General features: G+C 42.9%; 1 protein-coding gene across 1 annotated transcript in view; it reads left to right on the plus strand.

Moving 5' to 3' along the window:
• Positions 1 to 12485, plus strand: part of Abraxas2 (abraxas 2, BRISC complex subunit) — a 42271-nt gene extending 29786 nt beyond the window's left edge. The window contains exons 5-9 of the mRNA XM_055608954.1: positions 1567 to 1757; positions 3349 to 3468; positions 5791 to 5875; positions 8240 to 8354; positions 10370 to 12485. Of these exons, the coding sequence (XP_055464929.1) occupies positions 1567 to 1757; positions 3349 to 3468; positions 5791 to 5875; positions 8240 to 8354; positions 10370 to 10839 (981 nt within the window). The 3' untranslated portion in view covers positions 10840 to 12485. The remainder of the gene's footprint in view (positions 1 to 1566; positions 1758 to 3348; positions 3469 to 5790; positions 5876 to 8239; positions 8355 to 10369) is intronic.
• The last annotated feature ends 766 nt before the right edge of the window (positions 12486 to 13251 follow it).

A 13251-nucleotide genomic window follows, 5' to 3' on the forward strand; every position in this document is an offset into this window, starting at 1 on the left:
TCCACGCAAATAAGGCACCCAGGAAAGTCATGAAATTAAACCTTTATTTCAAAAGAGTGTGCTTCCTACAAAGAATACTTAAAATGTTAAGATTGAGAATTGAACCCCCCCTTTTTTTTCTATAAAATCCCATATTGGGTAGGGAGTTCGCTAGGTAAGGTGTGTGCCTTGCAAGTCTGAGGACAGGACTTCAGGTTCCCAGAGCCCACACACAAACTGAATGGAAGGTGGAGAGAGCTCAGCAGTTTGAGACTGCTTACTGCTTTTGCGGAAGGTGGGGGTTTGGTTCCCAGCAGGTGGATCTCTGGGTTCAAGGCCAGCCTGGTGTGGTCTATATAATGAGTTCCAGGACAGCCAGGACTTCACAGAAAAACCCTGTCTCAAATAACCAAATAAGAAAAAGAATTAAATCTTGCTAGATATTTGATACTGTGGGGAATAGGAATCTTCAGTACATTTCAAGTTAATTGATACTTAGGTTTTGTAATCATTAAGGCTGGAAAAGCAACTTTATATGACTGTGCAAAATAGCATTATAAAATATTACAAATATTTATTCAGTGGTTTTTATTAAATTAAGCCCAAGTCAGCAATTAAAAATTAAAAAAGCGTTTAATGCAGTCCAGTTCAAAGACGCACTAATTTGATATTTATGCACTGAGAAATGGTAGTAGAAAATGTTCTTTTTTCCCCCTTTTTATCAGAGCTAAAAGCTTGGTCTGCAGCTCGTGGCCGAGTCCAGCCTGGAACGGAGCTGAGGTCCTCCGGCAGCACTGCTGGCATGGTGTGCTGCACGTGCAATGCACGTGCCGTGCTTAGACCCAGGCTGCACTGAGGCCTCGCGGTGCAGCCTTGCTGAGCGCAGCCACGGACATTTCAGAATCACCGTATGTGTGTTTCCCGGTGTCACACACTCATCATGCGCTCATTTTGTGACATATCACAGATGTGGAGTTCAGAGGGTAACCTGCTTGAGTCAGTTCTTCCTTCTACTGTATATATTCTTGATATCACACTCAGCTCAGCAGCTTTGGCAGCAAGTACCTTTACCTGGTGAGCCATCTTACCAGCCCTATGGATTTGATTTTGAATTAATTTTTGGTCATTTCACATTTAGAAACGTTTTGCTGTTGTCAATTTTGTTAACCTCACATTCAGTTACATGGCCCTGTATGGAGTCACAGCACAGTGTAAGAAGCTAGGCTATATGTCACTATAGATTCATTTTCCAGAATTTTATACTAATAAAATTCTTTAGCATATATTCTCCACACCCTTACATCTGGCCTTTTTCACTGAGCATAGTTATTTTGAGGGAGTCTCAAAAAAAATTTGAGACTCCCTCAAAATAACTGCATATGATTTTTTCAACTGCATATGATTCCAGTGTACAGATGGACCACAGTTTACCCAGTTTATCCATTCACTTGTTGACAGAAAGGTTCTTTTTAGTTCTGAGCTACCCAGTTTAAAGTGGTTATGAACATTTGTTTGCAGGTGTTGGTTTGGATGCATTCTGAATTAAATAAGCTCTCAATACTTTCCTGTCTTCTGTTTTTGTTGCAGAAAGTTATCGGGTGGTACAGATTCCGGAGAAACACCCAGCAACAGATGTCCTACAGAGAGCAGGTCATCCACAAGCAGCTCACCCGAATCCTTGGTGTGCCAGACCTTGTCTTCCTTCTCTTCAGTTTCATCTCTACCGCCAACAATTCTACTCACGCTTTAGAATATGTTCTCTTTAGACCAAACCGCAGGTAAAAGAAAGCTTCCCACCAGCTCCACAGAAAAACAAAGATACCAGGCCTGAAGGGAGGGCTCAGTGGGTAAAGCAAGCCTGAGGACCGGAGTTTGGCTCTCTAGCACGTATGTAAAAGTTGGGCATGGCAACCTGCATCTGTAACCCCAGCCAGCTGGGGTTCAGAAACAAGTGCATCCCCTGAGGCTTGCTTGCCAGTTAAATGAATTGAAGTGGTTTGGGGATCAATAAGCATCATTTAGACATGTTTGTTTTTCTTACAAGTAGACACTTCATTTGCTACTTCATGGCCCTTCATACAAAAATAGTTTTGCTACTTTTGAGTCTAATTGTAACTTTAGAACACACAATGCAAAGACAGAAATTATAAAAATGATCCATTATTAGTGATGAGAGTTTTGCATTGTGACCTTGTTAAAGAAAAACAAACAAACAAAAAAATTATGTGACCATGTTTTCTGCTTGAGAGTTGCAAAAAGTTTTCTCTTTTGAAATGTGCTCATAGGATCAGTAGTCAACATCAGTGAAAATAAGTAACTATTTCTAGGATTTCATTAGTTATCTCCTGGGTATTTCTTTAGGATTTGTCAGTCACTGTCATGCACATAATGTATGAGCCATAGCCCCTGCCCTCAAGGAGTGTGCAGCAGAGTTTCTGCTTTAAGGGAAGGGAAGTTGCTAATGATGCATCATAGGTGGTCATAGGCCTTTGTGTTAGCTTACCAGTGTTGGAGACACAAAGCCTAATCCTTTGCTGTTGTTTTTGAGGCAGGGTCTTGCTCTGTAGTCCAGATGACCTGGAATTTGCAATGTAGACTAGGACAGCCTTGAACTTGTTGTGAGCCTCCTGGGTTTGCTGTTTGCTTTTTTGAGATAGGGCCTCTCTGTAGATCCCTGACAGGCCTAGTACTCACCATGTAGATCAGAACTAGTTTGTATAGCTCAGAATGACTTTGAACTTCTGATTCTCCTGCCTTTACCTCCTAAGGAATGCCAAGATGACAGATGTGTGCCACCATGCCTGCTTTATGTGGTGCTCAGTATTGAGCCGAGGGCTTTGGGCACTCTAGGCAAGTTCTCTGCCTACTGAGCTGCATCCACAGCCACCAATCCCAATTCCTTAAATTTTTTTAAAAATATTCTGTATATGAGTGTTTTGCCTGCATGTTTTTTTGTTTGTTTGTTTGTTTTGTATACCACATATGTGCCTGATGCTGGCAAAGACCAGAAGAGAATGTTGGAACTGGAACTGGAGTCACAGATGATAGTGAGCCATCATGTGGATGTTGGGAATCAAACTTGTCAATCCCAATTCTTAAGGGATACTTTTTAAACTGGGAATAATGATACATAACTGTAAACCCAGCAGTGATGTTCCGAGGTGATCAAAGTATTTGAGCCCTTGAGTTCAGCACTTAATAGGCAACACAGCAGTAGAGCCAAGTATGGTGGCATAAGTCTGTAATCCCAGCACATGGGAGGCTGAAACAGGCAGAGTGAGCATTTGTACCCAGCTTAGGCTGAGACCCTGCCTCAGACAAACAAGAAATGTACTTATTACATGCTGTTTTTCTCAATTCTCCCCATAGGTATAATCAAAGGATATCGCTTGCTATTCCCAATCTAGGCAATACTAGCCAGCAAGAGTACAAAGTGTCTTCAGTGCCAAACACCTCTCAAAGTTATGCCAAAGTCATTAAAGAGCATGGGTAAGTTGAAAGGTAAAGTGAGTTCTTTTGTCAACAGCATTTCCTTTGTCGATACTTTTCAAAGTGCAAGGAGAAATGTAAAATCAAGTTAGTTTTAACTAAAATTGAAGAAAATGGGCTGGAGAGATGGTTCAGCAGTTAAGAGCACTGACTGCTCTTCCAGAGGACCTGGGTTCAGTTCCCAGCACTCACATGGCAGCTCACAACTGTCTGTGTAACTCCTGTTCCGGGAGACCTGACACCCTCACATACATGTACATGCAGCCAGACACCAGTGTACGTTAAAATAAAAATAAAGCCTTTAAAAAAAAAGAAAAGAAATTGAAGGGAACAGACTGTTGTCTAGACCCCCACCACCATACACCACAATTCATTCTTAATAATCTTAATAAACTATAGAAATGATCCCTGAAGCTGAGTGTGGCAACTCACACCTGCAGTCACATCACTGAAGAGGCTGAAACAGGTGTTGATCATAAGCTCAAGGCCAGCTTACAGAGTAAGCTTCCTTCCTCATACAAAACAAAACCGCAGCAGCAACAACAACAAAAGCCACAGCAAAACAAACCTGCTCTGTAGGGCATGGTAGCACATACTTTTTAAAACCCAGCACCCAGGAAGCAGAGACAACAGACTTCTGTTGAGTTCCAGGCTAGCCTGGGCTACATGTGAAGCCCTATCTTAAAAATTGATCTAAAACACTGAGGCTGGAGAGTTAGTTCAGTGGGGATTAAGTACTTGATGTGTGAGCATGAGACCTGAGTTTGGAGTCTCATCATGTAAAAAAGCTGGGTAGGAGGCTGGAGAAAGGAGGCTCGGTGGTAGAGAGCACTGGTTGCTCTTGCAGAGGACCTGGGTTTTATTTCCACATCAACATGGTGGCTCGCAGTTATTGGATCCAGTGCCCACTTCTGGATTCTGCAGGTACTAGGCATATATGTGGTTCACAGACATGCATGCAAATAAAACATTTATACTCATAAAACAAATTAATTAGTTACAAGTAAGAGGCTGGACTGGGTATATCACATTGATAACTCCTGCACTAGGAGCACACAAACAGGCAAGGTGCTTGGGATATGCTGATTAGCCAGCAAAACAGCCAAAATTGAGCACCCCATGTTCTGTGAGACACTCTGTCTCAAACAACAAGTTGACCTCTGGCCCCTACACAAGCATGCATGTTAAAGCACACTTGTACACACATCAACAAACATGCATGTGCACCTTTACACACACACACACATGCGCGCGCGCACATGCAAGCACTGCACATACACACATATAAAAGAATCCGTGGAAGTATTAAGTTTTTTATTCTTATTGAAAAGATAATTTTACTGCATCTTCCCTCAGGTTTCATTTATTTTTAAATTTTATTTTATGCATGTAAATGTTTGCCGGGGTGTATGTGTGTGTGCTGTGTGTACGGCGCCTGAGGAGAGCAGCGGAGAGCACCTGACCTCCTGAACTAGAGTTGCAGATGCTCTGATTTGCGTGTGGCTGCTGGGAGCCAAGCCCAGGTCCTCTGCAAGGGCAGAGAGTGCTTATAATGAGCTTATAACCTCTCCAGCTGCTTTCCTCAGGTTTAAAAAGAAAAACAGCCAGATGTGGCTGCTCACACCTTTAATCCTAGTAATTAGGAGTCAGAGTGGGTGGGTTTTTATGAGTTCCACGCCAAAGGGAACTTCATAGTTTTAGGCCAGCCAGGGCTGCATAGAAAGACCTTGCCTTTTTTTGTTTTGTTTGTTTTTGGTTTTGAGACAGGGTTTCTCTATGTAGTCTTGGCTGTCCTGGACTCGATTTCAAGACCAAGCTGACCTCGAACTCACAGAGATCCACCTGCCTCAGCCTCCCTGAGTACTGAGATTACAGGCGTGTATCACTACACCTGGCTGAAAGATCCTGTCTTAAAAAAAAAAAGAAAAATCGGTATAGTCACTGAAAAATGTTGTTTTTAATTAGTGACATTTTTTATTTTTTTTTTATAACTAGTGGAATGAGCACTTTATTGCTTAGATGTTGTGACTTTTGAGTCACAGTATGTAATTAAAACTGTATGGTAGAAGTGATAACAAAAATGCCTCTCATGTTCATGGCGATTTTAATAACTGACCTCTTTGAGCTGGAGAGAAGGCTCAGAGGTTAAGAACACTGGTTGTTCTTCCAAAGGTCCTGAGTTCAATTTCCAGCAACCACATGGCTTATAACCATCTATAGTGAGATCTGGTGCCCTCTTCTGGTGTAGGCAGAACACTGTATAAATAATAAATAAATGTTAAAAAAAATTAAATAAGACTGATCTCTTTTTCTGTCTTCTAGTACTGACTTTTTTGACAAGGATGGCGTCATGAAGGACATCAGGGCAATTTATCAGGTTTATAACGCACTTCAGGAGAAAGTACAGGTAACTGATATTTCCAACTTGTTCACATTGTTCAAATACTGCTTTTCTTTTTTAATATATATAACTGACAAATGAATGAGCAGTGGTTCAAAAGCCAGAACAGACCTTGCTAAGATAATGTCAGATGTCAACCTCCAAGCCCTGCCTCATGTGCCAAGGGAGAGGCACTGCATTACTTACTAGGGCTGCTGCTTAGAACACTCGGAACCCCTTTGCAGTCATGCTTTTTCTGGGAGTGTATCTTCAAAAATGAGCCTGAAGAGGTGTGCCAAGGATGCAGTATCTCTGTCAGTTATATTCTACGGGGAGAGAGTGTCAAAGCTGACAGTCCAATCTTTTTATCTTGTTGGTTCATTTTGGCCCCTGCTGCCACTGTGGGGTGGGAGGATTACAGTAGAATCTGTTTCTTCCTAGTCAATCACACGACAAATACTTGGCACCTCCTCCAACTGTCAGTGTTTAGCTGTCAGTACTTCCCACTGCACTTAAGTTTGAGAAGAAGAAAAGTGGCAACATTGGAACTCCCCTAGGCCTAGGGGAGAGCCCAAAGAATAGAGGGAGAAGGAGTGAAGGTAGCATCTGAAATGGGGAAAGCCTCTCTAAGAGGACAAAGCAGGGCAGGGCAGGGCAGTTTCCAGGGCCTGCGTTCACCACACCCTTAGAAGTGGAGGGAATGCTAGTCACACTCACGATGCCAAACTTCTGGAAGTTTCTGGGATTCCTGCTATGGGAGGGATGTGCAGTGGGAAACAGGTTTTTGTCCTGAATTCATGACTATGACCTTTCAGACTGTTAGCACTAGCCAAACGACTTCTAAATGGTGTCACACATTACCTTGCTGATTAAAGAATGCCCTCTCGCAGAGTGGTTCTTGGCAGCTGAATTACACATTTTCCAACCTCAACTCTGAAACTTACTTTCTGTCCAGATTTCCCTTATCATAATTATTTTCCATTAAATAAATCTGTCTTGTGTTTTTTCTAATTTTATATCTATAGATGTATCACCTACATATATGGATGTTTTGCTTGTGTGTATGAATGTGTGCCATATGCATGCAATGCCCGTGGAGGCCAGAAAAAGCCATCGGATTCCCTGGGGCTTGAGTTTGATCCCGAGAACCCACTTAAAGGGAAAAGGAGAAAACTGACGCCACTAAGATTCCCTCTGACCTCCACATGTGGTCATGACACACACACACACACACACTGTCATACATATACATGCTAATTCTGCACTTATTAACTTTTTTAACTTATTAAGTATGTATGTGGAGTATGTGCAGGCAAATGCAAGTACCCACACAGGCCAGACAATTCTACTGAGCTCAAATTACAGGCAGTTATGAGTCACCTAACATGGGTACTAGGAACCAAACTCAGTCCTCTGCAAGAGGAGCCATGCTTTTAAACAGTGAGCTATCTCTCTAGCCCCTAATGATAATATTTCAAAACTAAAATTTTAAAACTAATCTTCATTGTGTTGATTAATATAATATAGCTTTCAGGACACAGCCTTCAACAAAAAAAAAAAAAAAAAAAACACAAGTTGGAGAAGTGGCTCAGTGGTTAGGGAGTTTGCTGTTTAGTGTGAGGCCTAGAGTTCAGATCCCAGAGTCCATGTGACAAGGTGGGCATGGTCCTGTGCATGTGTATAACCTTAGCCCTGAGTGGCAAGAGGCAGGATCAGAAGCTTGCTAGCTTCCAGTCTGGCCAGAAAACCTCATGAGTTCCCTGTTAAGGAGAGACACTTTTTCAGAGGAATAAGGCAGAGGATGATAAAGGGAGACACCTGATGCCATCGTCTTAACGTGTGCACCCCAAAGCAGACATTTGTAAAAATTTTAATTGGTGGGTGGTTCTTGAGGAAAGACACTGAAGGTTGACTTCTGGCTCCCACACGCATGTGTACCTGTTCGCCTGCACGAACACATTGCATATAAACACACAGAGAAGAAGAGCAATCCTGATCAGGCATGGTGGCATACACTTGTAATCCTAGTGCTCAAGAGGCTGTGGTGTCAGATCTTGAGTTAGAGGCCAACCTGGGCTGTACAAAGGGGAGTGGGAGACATAGTCTGCTTTCATGAACACTCAAGACTGCTCTGCCTTTTGTCTGTATTTAGCTTTTATGACTTCAGTGCCTGTCGACCTTGGAGGCCAAAATAAGGCGTGGATCCCTCGTAACTGGACCCCCCTGTGCTTGTGGGCCTGCTGGGTTCTCTGGAAGAGTGCTCCCAACTGCTGAGCCATCTCTCCATTACTGTGCTGTTTTCCTGGGATTGTAAGAGGCTAAATCTGTAGGTTACTTTCTGCCTGGGGTTGAAACTAACCTTTCTTCTTGTGTTTTTTTTTTCCCCCTCAGGCAGTCTGTGCAGATGTAGAAAAGAGTGAGCGAGTTGTTGAATCTTGTCAGGCAGAAGTGAACAAATTAAGAAGACAAATCACTCAGAAGAAAAATGAAAAGGAACAAGAAAGAAGTAAGCTGATGGATCTACCATCAGTATCAGGGAGTGGCTTTGTTCAGTAGGGTGGGACACTGTGGATTGAACAGAGAGTTTCCCACAACCTAAGGACAAACTCCACCAGGGAGCTACACTCTGACCCCTTTTTTTGTATTTATACACTGTCTCACTATCCCTGGTAGGCTTGAAATTCACTATGTATACCAGGCTGGCCTCTAACTTGAGATTTGCCCCACCACACCACACCACACCACACCCCAAAGCCTCCTAAGCACTAGGATTACAGGTGTATGCTACCATGCTTGATCAGGATTTTTTTTCTATGGGATCCACGTGGCTCTACCTCCTGAGTGTTGGGATTAAAGTCATCTGCTTACTGTGCCCGGCTTTACTTTTTTGTTGTTGTTTATTTTTTGTTTCTGTTCATCCATCCATCCATCCATCCATCTATTCATTCATATATCTATTTATTTTTTAATTAATTTATTTTGAGTACCAGTGGGAGGTCAGTTTGTAGGAGTTGGTTCTCTTCTTCCACTCTGCGGGCCCCAGGAATTGAACTCAGGTTGTCAGGTTTGAAAACCAGGGCTCTAATTCACTGTACCAACTCACTGGCTCTACTTTTAATTTTTGAGAAAGTGTTCATAAGCTTTCCAGGTAGGCTTTGAACTTGCTATATGGTCCAGGCAGACCTCAAACTTGTGACCCTCCTGCCCCAGTCTCCAAAGTAGAATTTTTTGTTTGTTTTTAGAGGCAAGATTTCTCTGTATAGCCCTGGCTGTCCTGGAATTCTCCTCTTTAGCCCTAGCTGGCCTCAAACTAAAAGAGATCCACCTGCCTCTACTGGAATTAAAGTCATGTGCCACCGTGCCTACCTCAGTGTGGCTAGGATTACAGGTCTTGCTACCTGGTTAAAATATTTGTTACTTTATTATCAAATTATCCATTAAAAGGCGCAAGTCCATTTGGAAAACTCTTTCCTGAGGAAGGGTGTCATATAGCCCAGACTGGCCTTAAACTTTCTCTGTAGCTGAAGACCTAGAACTTCTGATTCTGATTTTTCCTCCAAGTGCTAGGAAGAGCCACCACATTTTGAGTAGTGCTGGGGACTGAATCCTAGGCTTTGTGCATGTTAGGCAAGCTCTATCTTCAGTTTGCCATGAATCCTATACTAAGCAAGTACCAGGTTCACATGAAGGAAGGAGGGCATTCCCTTGTTATTAAGCATTTCCTAATGAGAAGTGCTATTTTCATGGAATTCCTCAAGTTTCCAAAACAGAAACAAGAGGACCAAAGAGAAAAGCTGAAGCAGAAATTAGAGCAGATCTAAGAAATTTGGTACAGGTTTTTTTCATGTATTAACAGTATCACCTGTTTCTCACAACCAAATGCTTGGGGGCTAGAAAGATGGTTTAGGGGTTAAGAGATATTGCTGCTTGTTCAGGGGACTAAGTTTGGTTCCCAGAACCCACAGAAGCCAGTTCACAACTGCATGTGAATCCAGTTCCAGAGCATCCAGCGCCCTCTTCTGGCTTCCCTGGGCACTTTTATGAAAATGTTAGGAACAGACACAAGTACACTTTAAAAGAAAAGCAATACGGCCTTTGATAGGATACTGTTTAGGAATGTTCCATGTTCGTGTGACTTGTAAAGGTATTGAGAGTGGCTTTCAGTATCAGCTGGTAGTCCCAAGGCTTTTTTAGCCCTAAATCTGGAGTGACAAACTTACGTTCTGCATCTTGAGGCTGCACTTCTAATCAGATTGCCTGAATTTTCAACTCTGGTTTCTTTTTTGTTTGTTTTTGTTTTTTGAAACAGGGTCTCACTGTATAACTATGGTTGGCCTAATACTCGATATGTAAAAAAATTAATGTATAGAGAAATCTTTTTTTTTTTTAAGATATCAGCAACCATCAGTTCACAGCATGGCTGCTCATTTCCTGAATGTTCAGGTTGACCATTTAACGAGTAAGGGTAAAAAGCTATGAAGATATGGAACTTGTTAAAACATTCTTCTTGTTTCTGTGCAGGATTGCAGCAGGCCCTGTTAAGCAGACAGATGCCATCCGAAAGTCTGGAGCCTGCATTCAGCCCCCGGATGTCCTATTCTGGGTTTTCAGCTGAAGGGAGAAGTACTCTAGCAGACCCGGAGCCCTCTGATCCTCCTCCCCCTTATTCTGATTTCCACCCAAACAATCAAGAGAGTACTCTGAGCCACTCTCGCATGGAAAGGAGTGTCTTCATGCCTCGGCCTCAGGCTGTGGGCTCTTCCAACTACGCTTCCACCAGTGCTGGACTCAAGTTCACTGGAAGTGGAGCAGATCTTCTTCCTACCCAGAGTGCAGCTGGGGACAGTGGAGAGGAGTCAGATGACAGTGATTATGAAAATTTGATTGACCCTGCAGAGTCCCCTCATAGCGAATACTCACATTCAAAGAATTCACAGCCCGTGACACATCCCAGTGAGGACCCCAGGAACACTCAGACCTCCCAGATTTAAGTAAACAAATGATACTCTCCACTTGGCACTGCTTTTCTTAATGGCTTATTGAGTGTTTGTTGAGGACTTACTCTGGGGGGAAAACTGCTTTCTCAGATGCCGTGGCTCCTGAGTGGGGCATCCTGTGCACAGAACTCCTGGAATCCTCTGTGTGCTGGTCCTCACCTCTGGGAGCAGTGCACAGGTTCACAACAGAATCATTATGATAATCAAATTGTCCTAATTCTGGTGCGATTTATGGATGTACTAGTAAATTTAGGCAGAGTGAAGCTCCTCGGTGTAGCCTGTTCTTTAAGATAAATTGGAGATCAGAGACTAAGCACAATTAGTCTGTAATACTCTCTAAGTCAGAAACTTACCTCTGCACTATCATGCCTTGAAGTTTGCTTTTTCAAAGGGAAACGAGTTTAGCAGCAGCCTTCAAAGAACTTTCTATGATGAGCCAAATTCATCTTTGCCAGAAAAGAAATTTTGTTAATTCCAAGAAGCCTAATTGGAACAAGTCAGACATTCCTTCTCTCATCTGCATGGCTTTGTAAGATGGGAAAAGAGAGCTTTGTTTCAATGTTTTTCTACTAGCCTGATGCGTATTGTCACTTAAAATGGTTGCCTTTTTTAAAAATGTAGAAATACTAATCCCCGGTGAGTACTCGTCCAGATCAGTGTCCTGAGGTCAGTTCCTTGTTTTTTGGTATTCGGCAGCGACGGCACTGCAGCAACATGGTTGGCCTCTGTTTTGGAGCCTCTGAGGGAGGCCGCACAACAGTGGATAGCAGAAAGGAGGCGCCAGGCCTGAGTCTGTGGTGCCGCACACAGCGGACTTAGCTGAGCTCTGGGTAAAGGGTGTAATGCGCTTAGTTCTGGCAGCTCCCGGGCAAGGCTTGTGGAGGAAAGACAGATACCCAGGGATCCTGAAGAAAGACCCACTGCAAGTCTGAGTAACCTTACCTTTTTTTTTTTTTTTTAAAGTTGCCATTTGGGGAAAATGCAAATGTGTGGAGACCATTGGGATGCACTTACGCTTTTATTTAATTACTGCTTGTTTTCTGGTTTTGCCCAGAATGTGTGAAACCACTAAAAAACATTTCTCAATATGTTGGGCTACTGGAAGCGCACAGGTTTATGATGCTATTGTTTATGGCATCATCTGTCAGCCCATGATGGTTGGCGCTGAGCTGCCTTTCTCTGGACAAGTTAGAACGTGTAAGAGTAAAGGTGCCATTGAGAGGCTTAAAATCTGGTTCCAAAGGATTCTTTTGATTTTATAGCGATGTTTACTTGCGAGCTTCAGCTCCCAGTCTCAGACAGTGGATACAGGCTTAGGAATAAGATGCTGGGCTACCCTGTTTTGGTTGTGCCCCAGGTCTGCATTGTAACAGCTGTCCTGGTTTTTCTGGGCTCACACCACTGCCGTTTGATTTGAATGCTGAGGGTCACTTTATCTGCCGTACGTTCCAGCTTTTATCAGCTACCTACTAGCAGCTTCCGCACGGTCTGAATTCCAGTTTTTTAAAGTGTCATCACCATCTCCTCTGTTCAGATTTTGACATTCAGGAAAATACTCTTATTTTTATGCCATACTGAAATATACAGTGTATATCGGACGAAGCAGTTAAATGTGACAATAAAAACTTATTTAATCATGATTATTTTACTGTCTGTCTCCACACCAGCAGGTTCTTGCTTCAGTAGGTGTTACCTAGTGTGTGTGTGTGTGTGTGTGTGTGTGTGTGTGTGTGTGTGTGCATGCATTTGTGAGCACAGGTGCTAGTGAAGTCCAGAAGAGGATATCCGGTCCCCTGGAGCTGGATTTACAGATGGTTGGGATCTTCCAATGTAGGCACTAGGAACTAAAGTGATTCCTTTGTAAGAGCAGCAAGTGTTCCTAACCACTTTGCCATCTCTCCAGCCTGTGATAGATAGCTTTAAAGGGCATTAAAACTTGTTCTTAGTCTCCATATGAACTTGTCAGTCTGGCTTCAGGTATCTGAGAACACAACTTCGTCAAATTCATGTTGATTTCAGGGAAGGTATGGTGAGAACCAAACTGTCTAGAGAAGTGTTCGTAGCGGATAAAGCTGAAGCCTGGAGAGGCTGCTGAAGGCACCTACCCAGAAGAGCCGCTGTGCTTGGAAGTGGTGATTCCACCTGTGTCCCCAACATCAGAGATGCATGAGTTGGTGCTTGTGAGAGGAGCTTAGAACATGTGGGCTCTCAGAACAGGGCCAGCAAATGTGTTCTGGACTCTGGAGCTGTAGCATTGAGTGATAAGGTTTTTAAACCCAGGGTTTACTCTGAATTCTGAGAAAACATGATTAAATGTTGTGATTGGTGTTTCTGAATTAGTGTCAAAACATCTCATTGGAAATTCATTCCTAAACAGTCAGGATATAGATCTTTAAATGCCAGGCA

Source organism: Psammomys obesus, unplaced genomic scaffold (assembly GCF_907164565.1).
Source record: "Psammomys obesus unplaced genomic scaffold, mPsaObe1.curated_primary_1811, whole genome shotgun sequence".
Lineage (NCBI taxonomy): Eukaryota > Metazoa > Chordata > Mammalia > Rodentia > Muridae > Psammomys > Psammomys obesus.